We start from the raw sequence: 23,455 nt of genomic DNA on the forward strand, positions 1-23,455 counted from the left end.
AACACAAAAGTAAAGGTAAAAACACCAAATCAATTTCTCTAAACACTATCTGAAATGCAAGACACTCCTCGTCCCAGCCTTAGCTATCAGAACCTGTCAGGCTGTACGTTACAGCAGAATCAACCAGGAGATTTACTCGCTCTGATTATCCCTAACCTCAGGAAATTTAAAATAAAAAGAGCCATACCTTAAAGAAAGTTACTATTATAAGAAAGTAACATATCAATCATCTTCAATACAAAGGAGAGACAACACAACACAACTCACTCATCTAAGTGATAATATCTGTAATTATACAAATTGGTTCTATCACATAGGAAAGTGAAGATTTCTCCAAACAGGTATTAAAATTAGTAGCTCAGTTACTATTTGCTTTCAGCAAATAGGAAGATACTCCAGGGCCCTCAGAGGCCGTGGGATAACTTCTTAACTAAAACATGAGGGTAGCCTGGGCAGAGGCTGCAGCTCACCCTTCAAAGTCAGAAGATGATCTTCAGTATAATCTAAAAATCAGAAGCTCTAAAAAATGTAGGTGACAATCTATACCATAAGTGGTAAGCCACCAGTGAAGTCTCCAATAAATAAGTCTCTGCTTAAACCTCTTTCAGTTGGGGTTACAAAAAGTAAGATTCCCTTAAAACAGGCTAAGATGGCTCAACTGATGCATGACTGCAAAGCCTGAGCATTGCACTATACAACAAATAAAATATGCCTGCTAAAACAAACTTCCTGGTCCCTGCTCTACTGAGCTTACAGATTAAAAGGAACAAAGAGTAAATTACTTAATACAAAACTACATCAGAATTGCAAGAGCACGGCACAGCTATTTGAACATGCAAACAGTACTCATTTGCTGGACAACATCTGACCTAGTTTATAGTGAAGTCCCAAATCACGTTTTTCCTAAACATTTGAAAATAAAAAGCTTTCAAAAGAACTGCGTTTAAAAAAACCTGCAAATATCACATTTACTGGTCTCGCTGCTGTATTTAAAGAATAACTGCAGTGTGCTCCTCATACAGGTTGCAAGGCATTTGGGAAAGATGCCCGAAAGAAGAGAAGACTGGGCAGCTCTTTATGGAACACCTACAAGTATCAGAGCAATTCGGTGTAACTGAATACTTTGTATTTCTACAACAGTATTAGGCCACAGTGGTACGGAAAAGCTAAACAGACAGCACTGCTCATTTTATCGAGTTACATCCGTTAATTTTTTAAAAAACATTTCTTTTAAATTGCAGTCTGCTTCCAAAAAAGATGGGGTTTTTTTGTACAAGCAGTATCTGTATAGGGTCTCGCTGGAGTCAGCAATTATCAGAAAGTTTTAAAATTACTATAAAAATGTTCCGGAAAGCAGTTGGCGATGTTACTGTAACACAGGAGTAGCACATTACATTAACTTATTTGTAGTTTACAAAGAGAGACCCATTAGTAGGTAAACTCTCCCTTCCCAGTTGCTGCTCCTACCTATCCTCATCCAAAATTAACTCACAAACGAGAAACATGAAAGCAGTCTGTGTTCCACCTGAAACTCTGTCTATTCAAATTTGTGCTGCAGGGTTAATTTAATGGTTTATTCGCAAGCTTACTCTGAGTGAGAAAAGACACACTGAGATGTATTACAGCTTTAGAATGACTATTAGGCAATCTGGGATGACTCTTCATGTTAATACTGGTTTTGGTATGCTCCTGCACACCACGAATCAAAGCTTCTCCGCCCCCCTTCCCACCTTTACTATATTTACTTTCCATTCAGGGCTTCAAATACAGAGGTATAGGTCTCAAATTCACCAAATTGAAAAAGCACAATAGGAATTTCTCTAGATTCTCAAAAATCTCTTCCCCCTCTCGCTGAGAAAGCAGGCTTACATCTTTTCCCCTACAAAAATAGGCTCAGATTCTACCAGCCATTTCACAACTAATCCTCTGGTTTCTAAACCTCTGTCAAGGACATGTTTACAGACCTGCGTTAGAAGCACAAAGCACTGCTCAGTATTTTAAACAGAATGCTTCAGAATGGAAGCAACTAACAAATGCGCTTACACTACAGAGATCATTATCTGTTTCAATTATGAAGGTAATTACTTGCCTAGAACCAGAATTACCACATTTAAAAGAAGATTGTCCTACCTCCCACCAGTTTTAAAGATTAGATCTGCATTAGGTGCTCCCTTCGGATGCTGGTAACGAGGCCGCCGTTCACGATTAGTATTGGCTGGAGCTGGACGCTGGGCCAGAGACTGCAACATTTCTGTAATTTTGTACAGAAAAAAGTTAAATACATTTTCCTATGCATCTTTTAAAAAAAGAATTTACACAAGCACATTTCACTGCCATGTAGTAAAAAAAGACATCTTATTTACTTTGCTATACTGTAGGGCTAACCCTCCTCCAGTTATTCCACACCAACTAATTTTTTAAAAGTTACTACATTGCATAGACAGCTTTGACAAATCCAAGCTACTCCATAATAGGAACCTGAATTTCCAGATGTTCTTCCAGAAGGAACTGCCAGAAACGGTTTTCATCACAGGTGCTTAAGAAAGGGCTGTGACCTTTCCTTTCTAAACATACCAGCCAACACTTTCTTTATCAACGATCAGGGACAAAGCTTCCCAGCAGTATGAGAAGCCACAACATTAAACTACCCTGAAATAGCAACAATTGGACAATGTTGCTGCCAATTAAAGTCTCAGCAAGAAACCTGTCCTAAAATTAGGCACTGAGAAGTCAGGTATTTAAGCCTAAGCTAGCCATAATAGGATCCTTTTACAGAGAGGACAGGCACCTGAAGAGGGTGACTCAGCTGACCTACATTACACCAGCTGTCTCATGGATGGAGTTTTTCACTTTATTACCAGTGAGAAGAAATAGGTGACTGCAGAAATAAGCCTACACTACCCAGTTTAGCCCTGGACATCCAACTCTGGGGCAGTTTAAGGTAGTTAAGTATTGTGTTTTGGCATTTGGTAAAACTTCGTTTCTAAAATTCCAATTCATTTTTTAAAAATGGCTCTTTACCAGGCTAAATTAACAGTTATTAAGCACCCAACATAATTACAAATACATCACAGGAACCTCCACATAGCCTCCACCCATGTTAGTGCATCTAATGGGAAGTATTTCTGACAGTCCACCTGTGCAAGAATCTACATTGCTCAGCAAACAGACAGATGGAATAAAATGAATGGGAAAAGTGGAATAAGCTGTTAAACTGATTATGTTTGAAAGTCTGCTCTGTCTGATTCTCTAATCTCTGGTAATCTCATTGAAGACCCATACCCATCACCTGCTAGAAACAAACACTACTCTCACAATGACTTGCATGGGGCAAAACCTGAGACTAATGAGATCCTCCCACCATTTACTAAAAGCTTTGCATGCATTTTGTAAGTTATCCACCAAATCTTTGAAAAGCTACGAATGATTTCCCAATCCAAAGGGGCAATGCTAGTGCCATCACATCCAGCGGGGGAATAAGCCAGGCCAACCCGAGCAGTGACAAAGGTGCCTTAGCTGCCTCATAAGAAAACAATCAGAAGACCAACCACCTCAAGGGTGTGCATGGCTCTAGTGGGTCCTCATGCACCCCTCCCGGGAAACCTGTGTGCTCAGTTACCTCTCTGAAATGCCTGTACACCAATCCACACAGCATGGGGAGTAAACAGGAGGAACTTGAGATCTGTGTGTGGTCGCAAGGCCACGACCTGATTGCAATTACAGAGACATGGTGGGATAGGTCACATGACTGGAACGTGGTCATGGATGGCTACAGGCTTCTTAGGAAAGACAGGCCAGCAAGGTGAGGTGGGGGAGTTGCTCTTCATGTGAGGGAGCAACTAGAATGTATGGAGCTCTGCCTAGGGGTGGAGGAAGAAGGAGTCAAGAGCTTATGGGAAAAATCAAGGGGAAGACAGATATGGGTGACACTGTCATGGGCATTTGCTACAGGCCACCTGCTCAGGAAGTCGATGAAGCCTTCTACAGACAGCTGGAAGTAGCCTCACAATTGCATGCCCTGGTTCTCATGGGGGACTTGAACCACCCTGATATTTGCTGGAAAAGCAACAGGGCGAGGCGCGCATAATCCAGGAAGTCCCTGCAGAGCATCGAGAACAACTTTTTAACACAGGTGGTGGAGGAGCCAACGAGGTGCTGCTGGACACTATACTAAAGAACAAGGAAGGGCTGGCTGAGGATGTAAGAGTTGGGCGTAGCCTTGGCTGCAGTGACCATGAGATGGTGGAGTTCAGGATCCTGCGTGGTAGACTTTGGCCTCTTCAAAGACCTGCTTAGAGGAATCCCATGTGTTAGAGCTCTAGAAGGCAGGGGGGTCCAAGAGGGCTGGTCAGTATTCAATGACCACTTCCTCCAAGCTCAAGATTGGTGCATGCCTAGGAGGAAGTCGTCAAGCAAAGACCCAGGAGACCCGCATAGATGAGCAGAGAGTTTCTAGAAAAACTCAAATGCAAGAAGGAGGTTTACAGTACATGCAAAAAGGGACTGGCCACTTGGGATGAATATAGGAATGCTGTCAGGGTATGCAGAGATGTAACGAGGAAGGCCAAGGCCCGCTTGCAACTCAGTCTGGCAAGGAATGTCAAGGATAACAAGAAGGGCTTTATCAAATACATCAGTAGTAAAAGAAAGACTGGGGAAACTATGGGCCCACTGCTGAGCAAGGTGGAGACCTTGGTGAGCCAGGATGCAGGGAAGGCCGAGTTACTGAATGCCCGCTTTGCTTCAGACTTCACTGCTACGGCTGGCCCTCAGGCATCCCAGCCCCGAGAGGTAAGAGAGAAAATCTGGAGAAACGACTTCCCCTTTCTTGAGGAAGATGGGGCTAGAGATCATTTAGGCAAACTGGATCCACACAAATCCATGGGCCCCAATGGGATGCACACATGAGTGCTGAGGGAGCTAGTGGATGCTCTTGCTGAGCCACTCTCCATCATCTTTGAAAGGTAGTGGAGGACAGGAGAGGTGCCCAAGAACTGGAGGGTACCCAATGTCACTGCAGTCTTCCAAAAGGGCAAGAAGGAAACTATAGGCCAGTCGGCCTCACCTCCATCCCTGGAAAGATGATGGAACAGTTCATTCTGGACGTAACCTCCAGGCATGCAGAAGAAAAGAAGGTTATCAGAGGTAGTCAACATGGATTCACCACAGGGAGATCATGTTTGACCAGGGAGCCTTCTATGATGGTGTGACTGGCTGGGTCGATGAAGGAAGAGCAGAACACGTGGTCTATCTCAATTCAGTAAGGCATCCAACACTGTCTCCCATAGCATCCTCCCAGGTAAGCTTAGGAAGTGTGGGTTAGATGAGAGGACAGTGAGGTGGACAGAGAATGGCTGAATGGCAGAGCTCAGAGGGTTGTGATCAATGGAGCAGGGTCTGGTTGGAGGCCCATAACTAGTGGTGTTCCCCAGGGGTCTGTGCTGGGGCCAGTCTTGTTCAACATATTCATCAATGACGTGGACAAAGGGACAGAGCGTAACCTCAGCAAGGTCACTGATGATACCAAGCTGGGAGGAGCGGCTGATACACCAGAAGGCTGTGCTGCCATCCAACGAGACCTGGACAGGCTGGAGAGCTGGGCCCAGGGGAACCTCATGAAATCAACAAGAGCAAGTGCAAGGTCCTGCCCCTGGGGAGGAAGAACCCCTGCACCGGTACAGGTTGGGGGCTGATGTACCGGAAAGCGGCTTCACTAAGGTGGCCCTGGGAGTGCTGGTGGGCAGCAAGGTGACCCTGAGCCAGCACCGTGCCCTTGTGGCCAAGAAGGCCAACGGTGTCCTGGGGTGCATTAACAGAAGTGTGGCCAGCAGGGTGAGAGAGGTTATCCTCCCCCTCTGCTTTGCCCTAGTGAGGCCACATCTCAAGTCCTCCGTCCAGTTCTGGGTTCCCCAGTTTAATAAGGACAGGGAACTACTGGAGAGAGTCCAGTTGAGGAGCTACGAAGATCATCAGGGGACTGGAGCATCTCCCTCATGAGGAGAGGCTGAGAGACCTGGGTTTGTTCAGCCTGGAGAAGAGAAGACTGAGGGGGGATCTCATCAATGCTTATAAATATCTGAAGGGTGGGTGTCAAGAGGACGGGACCAGACTCTTTTCAGTGGTGCCCAACGACAGGCCAAGGGGCAATGGGCACAAGGTGGAACACAGGAAGTTCCACTTAAACATGAGGAAAAACTTCCTTCCTGTGTGGGTGCCAGAGCAGTGGCACAGGCTGCCCAGAGAGGCAGTGGAGTCCCTTCCCTGGAGACATTCACACCCCACCTGGACGCGGTCCTGTGCCCCTGCTCTGGGTGTGCCTGCTCAAGCAGGGGGTGGGACGAGAGGGTCTCCAGAGGTCCCTTCCAACCCCTACCATTCTGTGATTCAACATACAATGTTGGTGTCAACAGTTAATAAACCATGTATCCACACTCTGTATATTCTCCTGTCAACACCTGGAAAAGGCAAAGAAAGCCATTCAACACAATGACAGTCCATTTTTGTAAACATCGTGAAATAACATCCTTCAACACAATTCTGAATTGCAGGAGAGATCTCTGTCGGCAATGACAAGACCCAGGAAGAAATAAGAAAAGATTATGGTACGTTGTCAGCCAGTTGCTAGAAGCAAGTAATGAACGAGCAAGTGCGTCCATGCCTGTCTCTACTGTTTTCCACACTGTAGGTGGAAGAAAGTATTGGGGTTTGTGAGAAGTCCGTGACTGAGACGTTGAATAACTGAGAAGATAACACAAGGAAGAAACGGCCAAGGAGCACAGTGTATTAGTGTGTCACCCATCTTTGGTTTTAGTGAAGAAAAAAAAAAATCTACACAGAAAAATACTAGTCTAAACTACAGAGTCGCCTAATTCCTAACATTTCTCTAAATTAAAAAGTGCAATACTAATAAATATTGCTGAAGTATTAGATTATTATCTGATACTACTTTGGTGAATTTTCATCTACTAGCTACCCTGTGCAGACGAAAAAAAACCTAAATGTACATGCAAATGTTAGGACAACCCTAAGGCCTTCTTCCAGAAACTGAGACTTCTTCCTCCCTTGGTAACTTCAAAGCTGGAAACAGAAACTTAAAACCAGCTCTTTCTTTCAATGGATAAGTACCAACTTGTTACAGGCGGGCTGACTCTTTGAAAGTAATAATCAACTGCACAAAATCTAAATAAAACAGTTCTGAAGAGGAATGTAACTTGGCCTGTTTGATTTAACCTGATTAAAAGGTCCTTTTTAGTTTGGTTTTACTGTGTATATCACCCAGGTTAATAAAAAAAGAATCGACAGCTCTTCCAAAAATGGATGTCAATTATAGAACTTATTTCTTCGGTATTAATTTTCCCCCTATACTCATAGCACCTAGAAAATCTACGAGAAAGTTAAAAGAAAAAATTGCCTATTGCTGGTTATCAATTGGTATCAGTTGTCTAATTCATTTGTCTTGGACAAAATCAACGTGATCCTTTTTTGGATAATAAGTACAGTTGCTTACAATAAAACCATAAATTAGACAGGCTCGTTTTAAACACAAGGTCATATGACAAGGCATAAAAACCCAAATGCCCTGATCAGTAAAAATATGAGAAATATCATTAATGAGGAAAAAAAAAAAGTCTGAGAAAAGTGCTGAAATATCTAATTCTGAAGTCTACTGTTTCTCTTCCTTTTTCACGACTGAGCTTTATAAGAGGGAGTGTCTTGGAAAAGATGTTTTTTAAGCTGATTATGATATTTAATACTAAGAATATATTGTGTTACCATATCAGAGCTCTGTAGACACTCACTTTGGAAAAAATACTCCTTTTTACAATTACACATTTAGTTCCTGTACTATCGAAGTTCTGAAAGGAATGTTAGATTCCACAGTGCTTATAGAGTTGGAGCTGCTTTAATTTAGATTTCCCATTTCTTGATGAATAATGACCTTTCACGAAATACCTTAAAGGATATTTCCTGGTAATTAACTATTTACATTGCGATTACCACCAGACTGCAATGTTTTTACAAAAAAGTAGAGCAAGAGCTTTGGAGATGCTAAATGGAAATTCTAAAAAAGAATTGAATACATCAGTGTTACTGGTCAGGCTTTGTTTACTATTCAAGTAAGCCAAGGAAAGTTGGGTGGTTTGTTTTGGTTTCTTCAGACCCAACAGCCAAACACATCAAGTGCACCAGGTTAGGGGCTATATCATCTGTTGTATTCACTGCTTGCTTCAATCTGTCCAGGTTCCAAAATGCCTGCCTTACATATCATTAAAAAACAAATTAGGTCATATAATTTATATGAAACCTTCATTCTCTTGATTTATTCTTATACTCCACATTTGTAGCACTCCTAGAATCTTCAGCAATATGAAGCTGAGGTGACAGTTTTTTTCTCAGGTGAAGGTCACCTCTTAGTATTTGCAAGTTTTAGTAAGGCTGAAGGGTCTAAATACTATTCTTATCTAAAATACGTATTAACATCTAAAAAGCAGGGTTCCAGTTGCACCAAATTAACTCCTCTTGTATCCAACTCAATTGTCTTGCAGTAATGGAGGCAATGCCACAAATATCAGATTAATTTTCTGTTATCTTATTTTTAAGGAAACAATCTCAGTTCTTCCCCTTTCCCAAAATAAGTGGAAATGCTAAGATCTGAGGCCCGCTTGCAAGCTCCCTCTCACAGAAGAGCTATAAAAACTTCTTCAAGCACAGAGACCAGGCAGTAAATAATGAATGACAAACTAAAATACAGGTTTTCCATGAGGTATTGCAAATCCCTATTCAGAACTTGAACTGCTAATTATCAAAAATAGTATTTCTGTAGATCTGCTAAAGTTCCTCCGAAAATAAAAATTAAGTACTTGGTGATTTTCTTACCCTGGTAGTCCTCTTGTTCTTGCCGTTCATTGATATCCAAAGTGAGCTTTTTCATCCTCATTCTCTCCTCCTGTTCAGCTTGCTGTTGGTTCCAATGGTTTGCAGCAAGTTGGGAAGACATTGGAACATTTAGGATCTTAAACTGAAAATGAAAATAAGTTTTTAAGTGCCCATCACAGAAAAAAAAACCCAACCACAAACCAATCCAAAATATAGAGGGGTTATGGTTATTTCTAGGTGACTGTGATAAGACACTTCTTACAGAAGTTTCTACTGGAAAGTATTTGTTGGTTTTGGTTGGTTTTTTTTTTTAAAAATTATTTCGCATAAGGAAGCATGAGAAAATACAAGATATTCAGACCTCGCAAAGACACACAGAACATATGAAAAAGACTGATGTACTGCTAAGACAAAAGACTATTACACACAGTATTTATGAAAACAACACTGATTAACTTTCACCAGGAGCACATAGCTATGTGCTTTATTTCTTATTTTCATACAAGCCAATACCATCTCAGTGAATTACACTGGTCTTGAAATAAAAGCACCATCACTGACTCAGAAAGCTGCACCTCCTTCCAAAGGTCTCTACCTTCCAAATAGATGAAGCTCCTGAGCCCAATTTCTACTATTCTCCCTTGAGAAAACAGAGGAGAAATGTTCCAAGCATTCAGATATCCCCTGGTATTCCTCGGCTTTTCCTTTTACAGTGCTTCTTAGTAGCCTGTAGACAACTGTGGTGTCGAATTTAATCTTTTCCTCCTCGCCCACACCCAAACATCCACACTACACATTCGACACTATCTGATTTGCCGTAAGCTATATTAAAGGCAAGCTTTTACTACTCCTACAGAAGTACCCTCTCTCTGACAAATACGGCTGAGATTTTTCAGAGGCATAGAGAAGATGCTTTCTTTTTCCTCAGACTCAAAATCCAAGGTTTTATCTCCACAAAATTGTTTTTTACAATTGTTCCAAAACAGAGAAGTGATTCTTAATCTTATCTGCAACTGAAACAATAGTTTTTAGAAACCCCTTAATGCTAAAGTTTGTGAACATATTTAAAAAATTTTCACTTCCTCCTTGAACTGCATGTCCATTAGAAGTAAGTATTTCCATGCTCTAAGTAGGGTAATGCATTTACGGATAATCACTCTCAGTATTCCACAAACTACTCTGAATCCTGCTGCTTGTTCTTGTCATCTGAGATCTATTTCCACAGAAATAGAACACTCAGAAATTTGCTCTGCTATTTTTCTGCTACACTGTCAAGAGCTGCAGACAGAATGATACATTATCAAAACCTCTGGTTGAGCAGGTATACAGTAAAAGTGAAATCCTCTCTGTGCATGGTATTTAGTGTAATAATTACAAAGAAATCTCAGGGTGTCTCTATTAGACAGTAGTGCCCCCCTAGCAGCAGATGAATGATGAGCGTGAGAAGACGAAGTACTCAGATGCAGCATTTGAAAATAAACTCTGTTTGGAACAGTTAAAACAGACTCTTGCAAAGACCTGAGAAAACCCTGGGTACAGTGAAACCTGATCAACTAAAGGATTTATCTAGACGAGGCAGATCAGGCAGAAGATTGGGGTTTTTTGGGGCAAGGGGGTTAATGGCATATTATATTGAATATAAATGCAAGCTTGGTATTAAGGTGTGTGTGTAAGAATGAAAATGAAAGTTCTTGAAATTCCAACAGAAAAGGAAGCTTTAGTTACTTATTGCTGAGCAGACTATGCATGTTCCCAGGCATTATCAAGTGAGCTTTATGCAAACTACACAAATAACTAACCCATTAGCAGCATTTCATGATAAAAATAATTCCCTAGCTTCACAGTTAAGCTCCTCGTTCATCTTAACATGTCCTTTATATTTTATCTGTTCTATGGATTTATCAGCTTAATGGCATTGCTAAGCGTTTTCAGGCAGGATACTTAAAGTAGAAAAAAGAAAACTGAAATATAGAAGGGTGCAAATGGAAGAAACTGGTACAAAAACCAACAAACTGGTAATTAACAAAATATCACTGAGTCACTATCTCAAGGCAATCAGACAGTTGCCATCTGAAATCAAATCACTGATGACAACTACCAACGGCTATGATGATTACTGAGCAAACGAAACATTTCCAAGTTGCAAAGAGTAAAGAGCTATATTAAGAATCTCTTATAAAATCTGTGAGATGAGGACAGACCATAAGTCCTTCACTCAGAAGACGGCAAACTGAAGAAAGATCAAAAATGATCATTCAGAAGACTAGATTACAGATTTCATAAAAATGTCACTGTGATAAAGAACTTCACATTCAAGGGCAGACTTGAGCATTCCACGGATATTACCGTATTACCGTTCTTTCATGGTATGCTTTTATTTTATTCTAAAAATCTCTGAAATGAAAGGAAATCTTTTGTCATCGGTATTAACCAAATTTCTTGACACTAGGTGACTTTTTGCTGTCTACATCTCACCTTGGTTCACACCTACGTGGTACGTTTGGACCAGTTTCAAAAACATCAAACGGTATTAGACAGACCTCAGCTCTGACCCGTTATGACGGCAATATTTCTTTTTTCCTCTTGCTCCGTCACGGCTTGTGGATGTATCATGATGCCATGGTCTAATTTCCAATAACCATGTTCAGTTCTACTGCTACTAGTTTTGTAAGTTTTGTCATACAACTTCTTTGCTACAGCTGACGGGTGAGAAAACCCATCCACCTGTTGCAAGACACTGGTCTACCCAATATCCTTGCTATTGCCTGGTTTTGTACATCTCAGTGTGACAGAAAATAATAAAATATGGTGTCCCTGTTACTATCAGCCTGCAATGACTATTAATTCATGTTGTATGCTGCTGGTAAATAGCAGTCAGTTGTTCTTGTGTTGCTTAAAAAAAAACCATGAGTTGTCAATGTTCCACTAAGTCCAGCTGAACACCGGCACGTAAGCTGAGTATTTAGGGACTGGACCTCAACTACCAAATATTAACCTCCAGAAGAAAGCACAGCATGATCCATTTTCATCAGTAAGTACTTCTTACGGTGAAGATTTCTAGTTTCAGCAGCATCGTTGACAAAGAACACAGAGACCAAACCAAGTACTAACGTAGAAAGCGGTTAAGGTTGATGTGGTAGTGAGGTAGTGATGCCTATCATTCCAGTGACACTGCAGATGAGAAGTTACTTACAGCCTTCCAGGTTGTCTTCAAACTCCTTTTGACTGTTTTAAAAAAGCTGAAAGTTTACAGCTATAACTTAACCATAAAGCATGCACCCATCACTTCAAAACTCTGTGCTTATTTTAAATGTGTGTGAGCAGAATAAAGTACTATAAGAAGGAATACTTATTTTCTTTTCAACTCCACCTTTTCTTTCCTGGTTATTTTTCTATTAAAACTGACTACGAAGATATGTTTCTTTTCTCAATACCGAACTATGGACAAAGAAGCCTTTCACTGACTCAAGAACTGAAGTAGTCTATAAAGCAACTGTTTTCTACATTTCTAGAAACACTGAGAGGAGTTTTGGCAGGAAGAGCCTACTCCCAAAAGCAAATATTGGGGGTGGAGCAGGGAAAGCTCCTGAACAAGTTCTGCTTTCTTTTTGAAGCCACACTTCAGCAATACTTTCCCCTCACACAGAATATGAAGATCCTAAAATTCTTGGTAACTATAGATACTTCCAGTAAGTTATCCTGAAAAAGCTAAACACCACTTCCTTTTAATGGAGTTCCCTTAAACCCCTTCTCAGCCCAATGACAACAGTTACAATTCCCCACTCAAAGCTTCTGTAGAACTTTGTATACAACAATCAAGTTCCAGGAAAACAGAATAACCCAACAAATGTACTAAGGAAATCAGTTAATGACCACTACTAAATGCCGCCATGTATGTGCCCATGCAAATAGGTATCACCACTTATATTTTCAGAGCACTTACATAGCACAGCATTTTCTTTACAGATTAATGAGGCTTAGAGACAGATTGGGAATCACGGAATCAATAGTTCAAGGGTTTTATGAAAACAGACCTCACTTTCTACACAGATTTTTAAAGTGTCTTTCACATGGAGAAAGAGAAAATTCTACTTCAGCTTTATATACCTCAACTGATACACTGCTGTCACAATTCAGGTAACAGAAATCAAAACAAAGTAATGGCATGGAGGACATAGATCTAAATATTTGAAAGGCACAGATGCATGGAATAAAACAATGCCTTGGCTTCGCTTTCCACAAAAAGTCACTAGTGTCATTCACTTTCATCATCAATTTATACCACCAAAATGAAAAGGTTTCTTTAAAGAACCTCAACCTTGACCAGAAATGCATGCGGAATGTGTTAGGTATTGATTTGCATCCTATGCGTTTGCTTATCCAGGAAAATTCAAACATGTACTAGAGAAAAAAGCCAAGACAAATGTATAGCTTGGCTGCATGAAGCAAGAGGTGTATTTGTTTTATCAACGTGATTTCCATTTACGTTTCTGAGAGATTCACGCAGCAACTTCTGGAAGAGCCCCCTAAAAAAGCCTTCAGAGATAATGATTTTTTTTTCCAAGCTGAACAAATTCAACCAAGTGGCAGTTACTTAGGACATGGAATGTCGCAAATACCATATATCTTGATTAGAAGCTGAACGTATTTTCAGAAAAATCTATAAAGTTTTGAAGATTCTGGAATATTCCTTCTCCTTTTCTTTTCTACTCCTTTTAACTTCCAGTGGCAGTCCACTAACCACAAGCATCCATCTTCAACAACCATGTTTAACAAAGATATAAAACGTTCCACTGCCCTGCTGGCATGGTCATGAAATGTAATCAATAGCGGTATAATTTAATCACAGAATTTTCCTACATGGTTTCTATTAACAACCAAGAATTCCAAGAAACTACACACGGTGTTATCTATTTATCAAAATTAAGATGTCTGCAACCTAATCTGATTAAAGGATGAAGAAACAAAAAACTCTGACTTCACAAGTTGCAGAATGTGACTTTCAGAAAAGTGAACGGATTTTATTTGTTTATTTAAGCATTACCTATACCTTACGTGAACTCTTACCTGCTGTTTGTTGCCTTTTCGTGTTAACATGACAAATGGCATTGTGTCTCCAGATTCTGACTCTCCTTCCCCACCTCCAAGCGGGGGACCCTTCTTCAGCTGACTTTTGAGATGCAGAGGAATAGCAACATCCAACTGATGTACTTTAACAGATTCGCCACTCCGTTGCTATAAAAAAAAAAAGTAAATTCTATAAATGATCAGGTACTAAAAATGTCAGTCTGGCAACATTCATATTGTCATGACTGAGAAAAGTTTTAACCTTCCAAGAAACAGTGTAATATATAAATAAATATATTAGGCTTTATTTCAAAATCCCAGGTTGGAAGGGACCTCAGGGATCGTCTAGCCCAACCTTTCTGGGAAGAGCACAGCCCAGACAAGATGGCCCAGCACCCTGTCCAGCCGAGTCTTCGAACTGTCCAGTGTGGCCGAGTCAACCACTTCCCTGGGGAGATTATTCCCATGGTGACTGTTCTCACTGTGAAAAATTTCCCTCTCATGTCCAACCGGAATCTCCCCAAGAGCAACATGTGTCCATCCCCCTTGTCCTCTCCATGGGACTCTGTGTAAATGGGAGTCTCCGTCTTCTCTGTAGCTACCCCTTAAGTACTGGTACACGGGGATGAGATCCCCTCTAAGCCTCCTTTTCTCAAGGCTGAACAAACCCAGCTCTCCCAGCCTATCCTCATATGGCAGCTTCCCAGTCCTTTGATCATCTTGGTGGCCCTTCTCTGGACCCCTTCCAGCCTGGCCACATCCTTTTTGTATAGCGGGGACCAGAACTGCACGCAGTGCTCCAGGTGTGGCCTGACAAGCACTGAGTAGAGTGGGATAATGACTTCTTTCTCTCTGCTGGCGATGCCCTTTTTGATGGAACCCAGCATCCTGTTGGCCTTCTTGGCCACAGCAGCCACTGTTCGCTCATGTTGAGCTTTCTGTCCACCAGCACCCCCAGGTCCCTTTCTACAGAGCTGCTCTCCAGCCAGGTGGATCCCAGTCTGTGCTGCACTCACGGATTATGTTTTCCCAGGTGCATGACCTTACACTTCTTGTTGAACTTCATAAGGTTCTTGCTGGCCCACTCCTCCAGCCTATCCAGATCTCCCTGCAGAGCAGCTCTCCCTTCTGGAGTGTCTACTTCCCCACTCAACTTGGTGTCATCAGCAAACTTCATCAGGCTACACTTGATGCCGTTATCCAGATCACTTATAAAGATGTTAAATAACATTGGGCCCAATATCAATCCCTGTGGGACTCCACTAGTGACAGGTTGCCACTTGGAAAAGGAGCTATTTCCCACCACCCTTTGGGTGCGGCCTGTCAGCCAGTTCCCCACCCACTGCACAGACCACTTGTCTAGGCCACAACACATCAATTTCTCCAGGAGAAGACTATGGGGGACCTGATTAAACACACTTGAGAATGGACATTCTACATTCAAGATTTTTTGGTAGCATGTTATTAATGTGTTGTTCATACAGGGCTTGCAACACTCAATACTTAAATATTTGCCAGATGTGACTGAAAAAAAAACCACAGGACTCAAAGGTTATGTAAATTTAAATGCAGCTACATTTTAAACATATTAGAACCTAGGCTTAGATAGTCTAGGATAAAGTCTAAAAAGTCAGAAGCATTGCATAGTATCAGATGCAGTTGTTATTCATCCAATAAAATATCTGTCAGCATGTCATACATTCACTGGGCAAACAATACAATTAACAGCTATTTCACTAAAAGCTACTTATCCGAACATGTCAATTGCAGAGAAGCTACAACTAAGAAAAAAAAAATCCATGTTCTTTAGTATGGTAAGCTGTGCATTTATTTACTTTAAAAAAAGTCAAATACAGTTAGCTGTACAGCAAATTAATTTAAGAAAATAAATATTTATACCTGAAGATTTTCCAGCATCATTTTATCCAATGCCTGAATGAAATCCTCATCTTCTGCACAAGGGACATGCTTAAGTCCTCCTCCCTTAATCATTACTTCCTATTGCAAAGGGAAAAAAACCCTTCTATTACATTAGATCCAGAAATATTAATATTCAGGGTTAAAATATCCTTACTGCTTCCATATCATACATATCAAAAGCTTAAAAAAAATTGTCAAAGAAAAATGTTTTCAGCCTAGATTATTTTCTTGAAGAAATATTTTCTGACATTTATTGCATCAATTGTTACAAAGGCTGGCCACTCATTCTGACACACTACCGTACCTGTACAGACGCGCATGTACACATTTGAGATACAGCAACAATACAAAGCAAAGTTTTATCCATACCATGGCCTAATTTAACTAATTCTTCCATTAAATCCATAAAGTTAGATGGTCTTTTCAAGACAAATATTGTCCTTCAGTATTTGGAAAACACAATATGACAACAAAACAAAACCACACTGTTTCAAGTCAGTACCCCAACACATTGTTCTATAATGATTATCTCGTTTCTTACTGTGTAACTGCAAGTCAGGCTCAACTGGATGGTTTTTTTGCTACAGATGTTATGATCTGCCAATCCCAAATCTGTATTTTAGGAATTTTACACTTCTTGGTTTGTCTCCTCTTCAGTTTTGCAATCTAGTGCAGAGTAACTAGTTTACCTTGTTGTACCGTATCAGTTTGCTATCATTGCTGGCATTGCAAAACCGTCATTTATGCAATCCTTTCCAGTCTAGCTACCTGTGAAAGTGCCTGGTCCTGTGAAAACATGTTCTAGTAAAGTTGACAGCATAAATATTTTCAGAAGGTAATCACTGAAGTTTGCAAATACAAAAATAAGCTCAAAATGCATCTGAAAAAACAGCAGGAAGTGTTCTTGCCATGTTTTCCCAGGTATGTTATAAGAGCATTGGCAAAAAGCGTTCAGTAAAAAAAGCCAAAGATAAAAAGACAATTACTTATCTGAAGTAACAATACATACTGTATTCTCCTCATCAGTTTCATTTTCCTTATTTGAGTCTGTAAGATAATCTGTGTTTTCTTCCTCCTCTTCTTCACCTTCTTCTTCCTCATTGTCAGAGCCCTCCTGAAATATTCAATGTTTAAAATTTGAGAATAGAATAACTTCTGACTGTTTGAAAACAAAAAAGACCACTTGCATATGAACCCTCATACACGTTTTCTGCACCTTTCCTACGCTCTCCCCATCCGAACCTGTTCAGTTCAGTTTAGTCTTACTAAATTTGTTGTGTTTTGTATTTAACGTTTCAGTCTGACCTCACTTGCCTTTGACATTTTCACAAATGTATAGCATAAAACTGGGAGCGGTGGCTGATACACTAGGTGATTGTGCTGCCACTCAGAGGGAACTCAACATGCTGGAAGAATGGATTGACAAGAACTCATGAAGTTCAACAAAGGGAAATGCAAAGTCCTGCACCTGTGGAGAAACAGCCCCATTCACTAGTACAGGCTAGAAGCTGCCCACTGGGAAAGCAGCTCAGCAAAGAAGGACCTGAGGTCCTGGCAGACAACAAACTGACCAAGAGCCAGCAATGCACCCTTGCAGCAAAGGCAGCTGACTGCACCCTGCGCTGCATTAGGAAAAAGTGTTGTGGACAGCTCAAAGAGGGTGATCCTTCCCACCTGCTCAGCACTGGCAAGACACATCTTGGGTGCTGCACGCAGCTCCAGTTCCCCAGTACAAGACAGATATGGACATACTGGAGCAAGTCCAGCAATAGGCGTGAAGTTGACTAAGTGACTGGAGCACCTCTTATAGGAGAAGAGGCTGAGAGAGATGGTGGTGTTTAGTGTGGGGAACAGAAGGTTTGGGGTGAGGTGGGAGATCAAAATGTGTATAAGTACCTGAAGGAAAGGTACAAAGAAAACGGAGTTGGATTCTTAGTGGTGCCCAGTGACAGAACCAGAGGCAATGGCCACAAGTTGAAAAATTTAATTTTAACGTAAGAGAAGCCTTCTTTACTGTGATGGTGTTTAAACATCAGAACAGACTGCCCAGAAAGGTTGTGGAGCCTCCATCCTTGAAAATATTCAAAACTTGATTGGACACTGCCTCAGGCAACCTCCTGTAGGTGCCCCTGCTTTGAGCAAGGGAGGTTGGACAAGAAGATCTCCAGAAGTCCATTCCCTACCCCCCAACCATTTATGATTCTAGTGATATTAATTTGTGGGTAAAGGCACAAACCCAGCCAAACTTCAGGAACTGTAATGCTGAGAAGCACAGCCTGAAAGAAATCTTACTAGTAAACCAACCAATCCAAGCAAGGAAAAAAAGTGTTTCCTATTTCCTCGATGAACTCATTTTCTCCTAACACTACCATTATCACGTCAACTTTGCTGTGTCATAGTGACAAGTTAGAATTTCTATGTACACACCTATTTTTAAGTGGCTCCACCGTTTTTGATTCAACAGATTATTTGGCACAGTAAACAAGAAAGGTTTTTATACTCCATAAATCATTTATTTATTCATATTATTCATATTCACAGGCACACTCTAAACACCTGTTAATTTTCCTGCATGACTGCTTTGCCATCTAGTCAATACATTTGCTTCTGCAACAGATAAAGTTATCTGAAAGTGTTTTCATGCCAAAAAACTGAAGGCATCTCTTTGTTGATATGCAGCACATACCCTGAGCAATGTTGTCAGGTTCAAGTTTCTGCCATAATTTTTTTGGAATAAGCCTCAGACACTCTGTATTCAGTTTTCCATATATACAAAACTGAGATGTAAATATCCTCAAAGTAGTGACTGGCTTGTGCGCACCCATATTTCACCTGCTAACTCTGTGACATAAGAAGGGCTTCAGAAGTAAGGAGTAGCCAAAACATTGATTACTTATTCTCTTTATGCGAGGTAAGGTAAGTGATTAAGTTCACCTCTTCTTCAGGCTCATTGACTTCACTTTCATTTCCAGATTGTTCCTCTGTCTCTGCTCCACCTTCCTCCTCCTCTTCATCCTCCTCCAGATTCTCTCCTTCAGTAATGGAATCTTTGGAATCTTTGTCATTCACAATTCCTGAGATTTAGAAAAAAAGAATTAAAACAAAGAACTGGAACAGAATTAGAACGAGAACTAGAACATTAGAACACACACAACCACTCAAGTTATATGTGGAAGATCGCTTCAGTAGTCCATTTTTACTGAATGCTAAAACTTCCCATGGGTCATTATGTTCAACTTCTGAATGAAACATGTTTATTACCCTTTACAAGCAAGGTAGCTGTATAATCTCCCTGACAGAAGAGGAGGAAAATGTTGTGGAGAACGTTTAAGATCTCCCATAGAACAGCAATCAAGCTGCACTGTGCAAACTGCTTCAACATATCCTCAAACCAAACATTCAACCTTATAGAAACGTGCACTGAAATATGGGCACTAAGTTACAGATGCTCTACAAAACCAGTAGAACCCAGAAGACATCAAGCCTCCGCAGCCTTAGTAGTGTGAAGTACTGGAACTGTCAATTAACAGTTTTGAAGCAATTATTTTCTCAGCCTGTAATAAACCTTTCTGACTCTCTTCTAACGCTCCAAGGCTGCACTGCAACCTATGAGGATGCAGGTCCCTATATAAGGTCTTTAGGAAATCAATCTCCTCCAGAAGTATTATCTAGTGTGCTCATCCTACTTGCATACAGGACTGACAGCTTTCACTGTGTTTTAGTTCATCTTGCAGCTTTCCTTAACGACCTGTTTGCCACCTCTTTCCCTCAATACATTTTTATTACTGTGTGTCTAAGGTATCAAGCATAGCTCCCTAAACCTCTGCTCTCTATCAATAAGGTATCCTTCAATGTAATACTCATATCTATACCATTTCCACAGTAGTAGAAAAATAAGTTTTAGCTTCTTTCAGTGCTTCAGTGTCCAATTTAGTCTTAGATACAGAATGTTTCAGAGAAAATATTTAATAATTGAGCATGGTTCTAATTCAGGAAAAAATGAAGACCTGTTTTTAGAGAACAGCTATTGCAAAAATTAAGTCATCCAATGCAAGGAACAAATTTCCAGCATACACTATTGTTCTTATACATGCTTTCAATTTTTTCATTAATTTACATTAATTTAATCCTCCAGAGGATCATGGTTTGAGCTAGCAGAAAGCGCTGATGGCAGCCTTCTGCAACATAGATCTAAGCCAGTAATTTTTCAAAGATTTTACTAAGGAGTCAATACAGTGACTACACAGTTTGCCATTCATATTTTGACATTATACCAACCATACTTAGCGCCCACCGTTAGCTTAAAAGTTTTTTGGACAGCAAACACACACATCAGTTCTGCGCTCATGGCACTCCTTGTTTGTTCTCTGCCAAATGCAGAGAACAAATGCAGCACTATGTTATTCTTACGTGAAAGTCTAAATTCTGAATATACAAGCGGTTTGGGATTTACCAGGTTTTTGGTTTTTTTGCTCCACCCCAAGATGCCATTAAGGCATGCACTATGCAGACACACAGAGCCAGGCCTCTTCACAAAAATTTTATTAAGATCACAAAGATCAGCTCTGGGAGGAGGTGAATCTTTACAGCCACGCTTGAATTAGAACTCAGAAATAAAATGAACGGTATATATGGCTGAATTTCAGTCCTGTGCAAACACACGCACGCACAATTCCTCCTTCATATTCCAGAGGTTTCAAAGCATTCTTTTTCCCCCCTTATTTATAAACACTGTGCTTTTCAAAATCTGTGCTGCTCCATAATTATGCAAGAATTTCTTTTGAATCACTCAGTATATTCTCACCGGCACAAAATCACCAGAGCAGCACAGGAACCAACAGTCAGTCCCCAGCTCAAGGTCTGCAGGCAACAAACCACCCCACTGTTCTGCCTAGAATTACGCTTCAGACTGATAAAGAGCAAAGCACATCAGAGTCTTCAGCACAGTACCTTCTCAGTGTTGTTGTCCCTGGGCTGAGGAACTGTGGGGACAAATTTATCAAGAACTGCAGTTTTACTAGAGCTTTTGCTACAGTGTTAAAAAACTCATTTCCTTCAGATATGCTCGTACTTGTCATCATAACCTTCAAAGATGAGAAAGGCAGGTGACAGCCTTCCTGAGACTGGCTTCAAACAGCCCTAACAGGAGGACTAGGAGCTCTCCCACCCCATACTGACATTTCATAGCAAGCAAGTAACACCAGTATCAAGAAAAGCAACACACTTGGGGGGTGGAGGGGGAACACAACCCCCTTTTTAAAGGCTGTACAGTTGACGGGCTTTGCTCATGCCAAAACAAACATAATAAAATGCCCACCAACACTTGCTCATATTCAGTGACCACATATCCCCCCTTCAAATATGCCAAATTCAACTGCTATGGTAACAGCAATTCAGAGAACAGAAGTCATTATGATTTGTAGGAAGGAAGTGCTGAGTATCTTCTAAAACAATATTAGTTTATGTAAATAGTGGTGAATTACTTCCTGGTTATCATTTTAGAGCATAAAAGCTAGTAATTTAGATCATACAATAAGGAAATTTTATCTGCATTTCAGTTGCTATATAGGTAATTTTAAGGTGACTCAATTAAATTAACAGCATATTAAAAATATAGATTCCTCCTAAAACAGAAGTTGCAACGTTTTATCTGGCCATTACACATACTTATCCCACTGGATTAAAGGATTATTCTCAAAAATTGAACTTGCCTAACTAGGTGAAGTGCTACTAAGGCTACAGTTAACGCTTATAAAGTGTAAAATTTACATATAGAAGCTTTTCATGACAAAGCTTGTCTTCAAATAAAAATAGATTAGAAAACAACTCCATTTAGTGAGAAGTGAGCACAGCAGTGTCCAATAATTAGTAAGAACTGACATGTACAAAAGGTTTAAAGGTTAATATGATGATAGTAGTTTTAGATACACACTAACCAGTATTTTGTCAACTTCACTGTACTGTAAGCCCAACTTTTTTCCTCCTGAAATTAACTGATTTTTAACACAGCAAAATTTACAAACATACATCACTGTACTCTTAGCAGGAACCTAGCCAACAGATACATCTTAAGAAGAAAAAAACTTCAACAATCCAACCAAAGCTCTAATTCATGAAAAGGAAATCATCCTCTGACCTCTACTGAAATGTAAAGCCCATTCAAAATTATTCCAAAGGAAGTACAAGGCTCAAAGTACCTGACAGTGTTTTAAAAGCAAAGCATGTTCTCTCTTATACCGTAGTCTTACACTAATGCCTATTTTGACACAGCAGCTCTAGTCAAATCCAGACCTGGGGAAGGAACACAGAGTTGCAAGCAACCAGTCTGCCAAAATGACCAAGCTGGTTTCCATCAGTGCTCACCAACCAACAGGCTGCAGTAACCGAGCGCGCAGATGCTCCTCGCTTTTTGTAGCGGAGTGCGCTTCCTAAATTTTCCTCATGAAATTCATAGTTCTCTTCCTCATCATTTGCACCATACTACTCCCTATATTTATTTATATATTTATACATACACACACACTCCCCCTCTCCAAATACTACTATATTAGTAGTATTCATATTGACTTTTTTTTTTTTTAACACAATCACTTCAGAGTTCTAGAGATTCTATATGATCCCTATGGTGATCAGAAAAATGTAAAGAAGTTACAAAAATGTTTCTTTCATGAGAACAACAATAGTTACCTGTCATCATCATACAAAAGAGAATTTCAAGAAATACAGGAATTGTCAAAAAGACCTCATTTCCCTTGCACATTTTCTTACCTAATTTTATTAAAAATTCTCGTTCCAAGTCTTGCACCAGTCTGATAGCTTCTTCCAGAGAATTGCAGAGCTTTATCTTTGGTCTCAGCAGTTCCAGTGTATCACTGATCATATAGTCTATGTCTATAGGAAATGGGTGGTCTTTCGTCCAAACATCCAGACTTTTTTTCCACCAAACATACCGCTAGAATACAAAATAAATTATATGCGCACTACCATTTATAAACTATTTATGAAATTTGTAACACCTAGTCATGTTTGTACAGTAGAAAATGCAAAAGATTTCACATCACTACTTTCTTATTTCATATAACTATCAGATATTTTGATATCACTAAACATTGTTCAATAACAATGGATATCACAAACATTAAAAATACACTCCTTTTATCATAACGACAGAAGTAAGAAGACTGAGCAAGCAAGCACTGAAAAGAAAGTGCCTTTTAAGGGTAGGTTGTTTCTAGGAGAGACGAGCACTTAACAGTCAGCCAGCTTTCAATTCCCCCTTATATTTTAAAGAAAATTAGTTCCCCCAGAGGCATATTATGGGAAGAAAGGGGGAAACATCACAAAAAGTTTTAAGACTGCAGCTACCATGAAGTGACTTACCCGGTTTGCTTTATAACGAACCAGCACACATCCCTTACAATAAAATTGTAAAAAGATAAACACTGTCTTAAGTGAACCTAATAGCAGAATCTGAGAACAAAGGTTTTACAAAAATTGCTTCTGAAAATGAACTATGAGTAACAGATTATTTCTTTAAAAGGTGACATGGTCAGAAGGAACACTTGCTGAGATTGTAAAATACGACTTCACT

At 40.2% G+C, this 23,455-nt stretch overlaps 1 protein-coding gene across 4 annotated transcripts in view; it reads right to left on the reverse strand.

Annotated features, from left to right (window-relative positions):
* Positions 1 to 23,455, reverse strand: part of UPF2 (UPF2 regulator of nonsense mediated mRNA decay) — a 72,480-nt gene that overhangs the window by 6,994 nt on the left and 42,031 nt on the right. For 3 of the 4 annotated variants that reach the window (XM_064443036.1, XM_064443028.1, XM_064443047.1), the window contains exons 15-21: positions 22,633 to 22,816; positions 18,799 to 18,938; positions 16,874 to 16,978; positions 15,844 to 15,942; positions 13,945 to 14,112; positions 8,878 to 9,019; positions 2,131 to 2,251 (exon numbers count right to left, since the gene is read on the reverse strand). In XM_064443036.1, coding sequence (XP_064299106.1) covers positions 2,131 to 2,251; positions 8,878 to 9,019; positions 13,945 to 14,112; positions 15,844 to 15,942; positions 16,874 to 16,978; positions 18,799 to 18,938; positions 22,633 to 22,816 — 959 coding nt within the window. Of the gene's footprint in view, positions 1 to 2,126; positions 2,252 to 8,877; positions 9,020 to 13,944; positions 14,113 to 15,843; positions 15,943 to 16,873; positions 16,979 to 18,798; positions 18,939 to 22,632; positions 22,817 to 23,455 lie in introns of those variants that run through there. The other variant, XM_064443054.1, reaches the window with a different exon arrangement.

This window comes from Phalacrocorax carbo, chromosome 1 (assembly GCF_963921805.1).
Source record: "Phalacrocorax carbo chromosome 1, bPhaCar2.1, whole genome shotgun sequence".
Classification (NCBI taxonomy): Eukaryota; Metazoa; Chordata; class Aves; order Suliformes; family Phalacrocoracidae; genus Phalacrocorax; species Phalacrocorax carbo.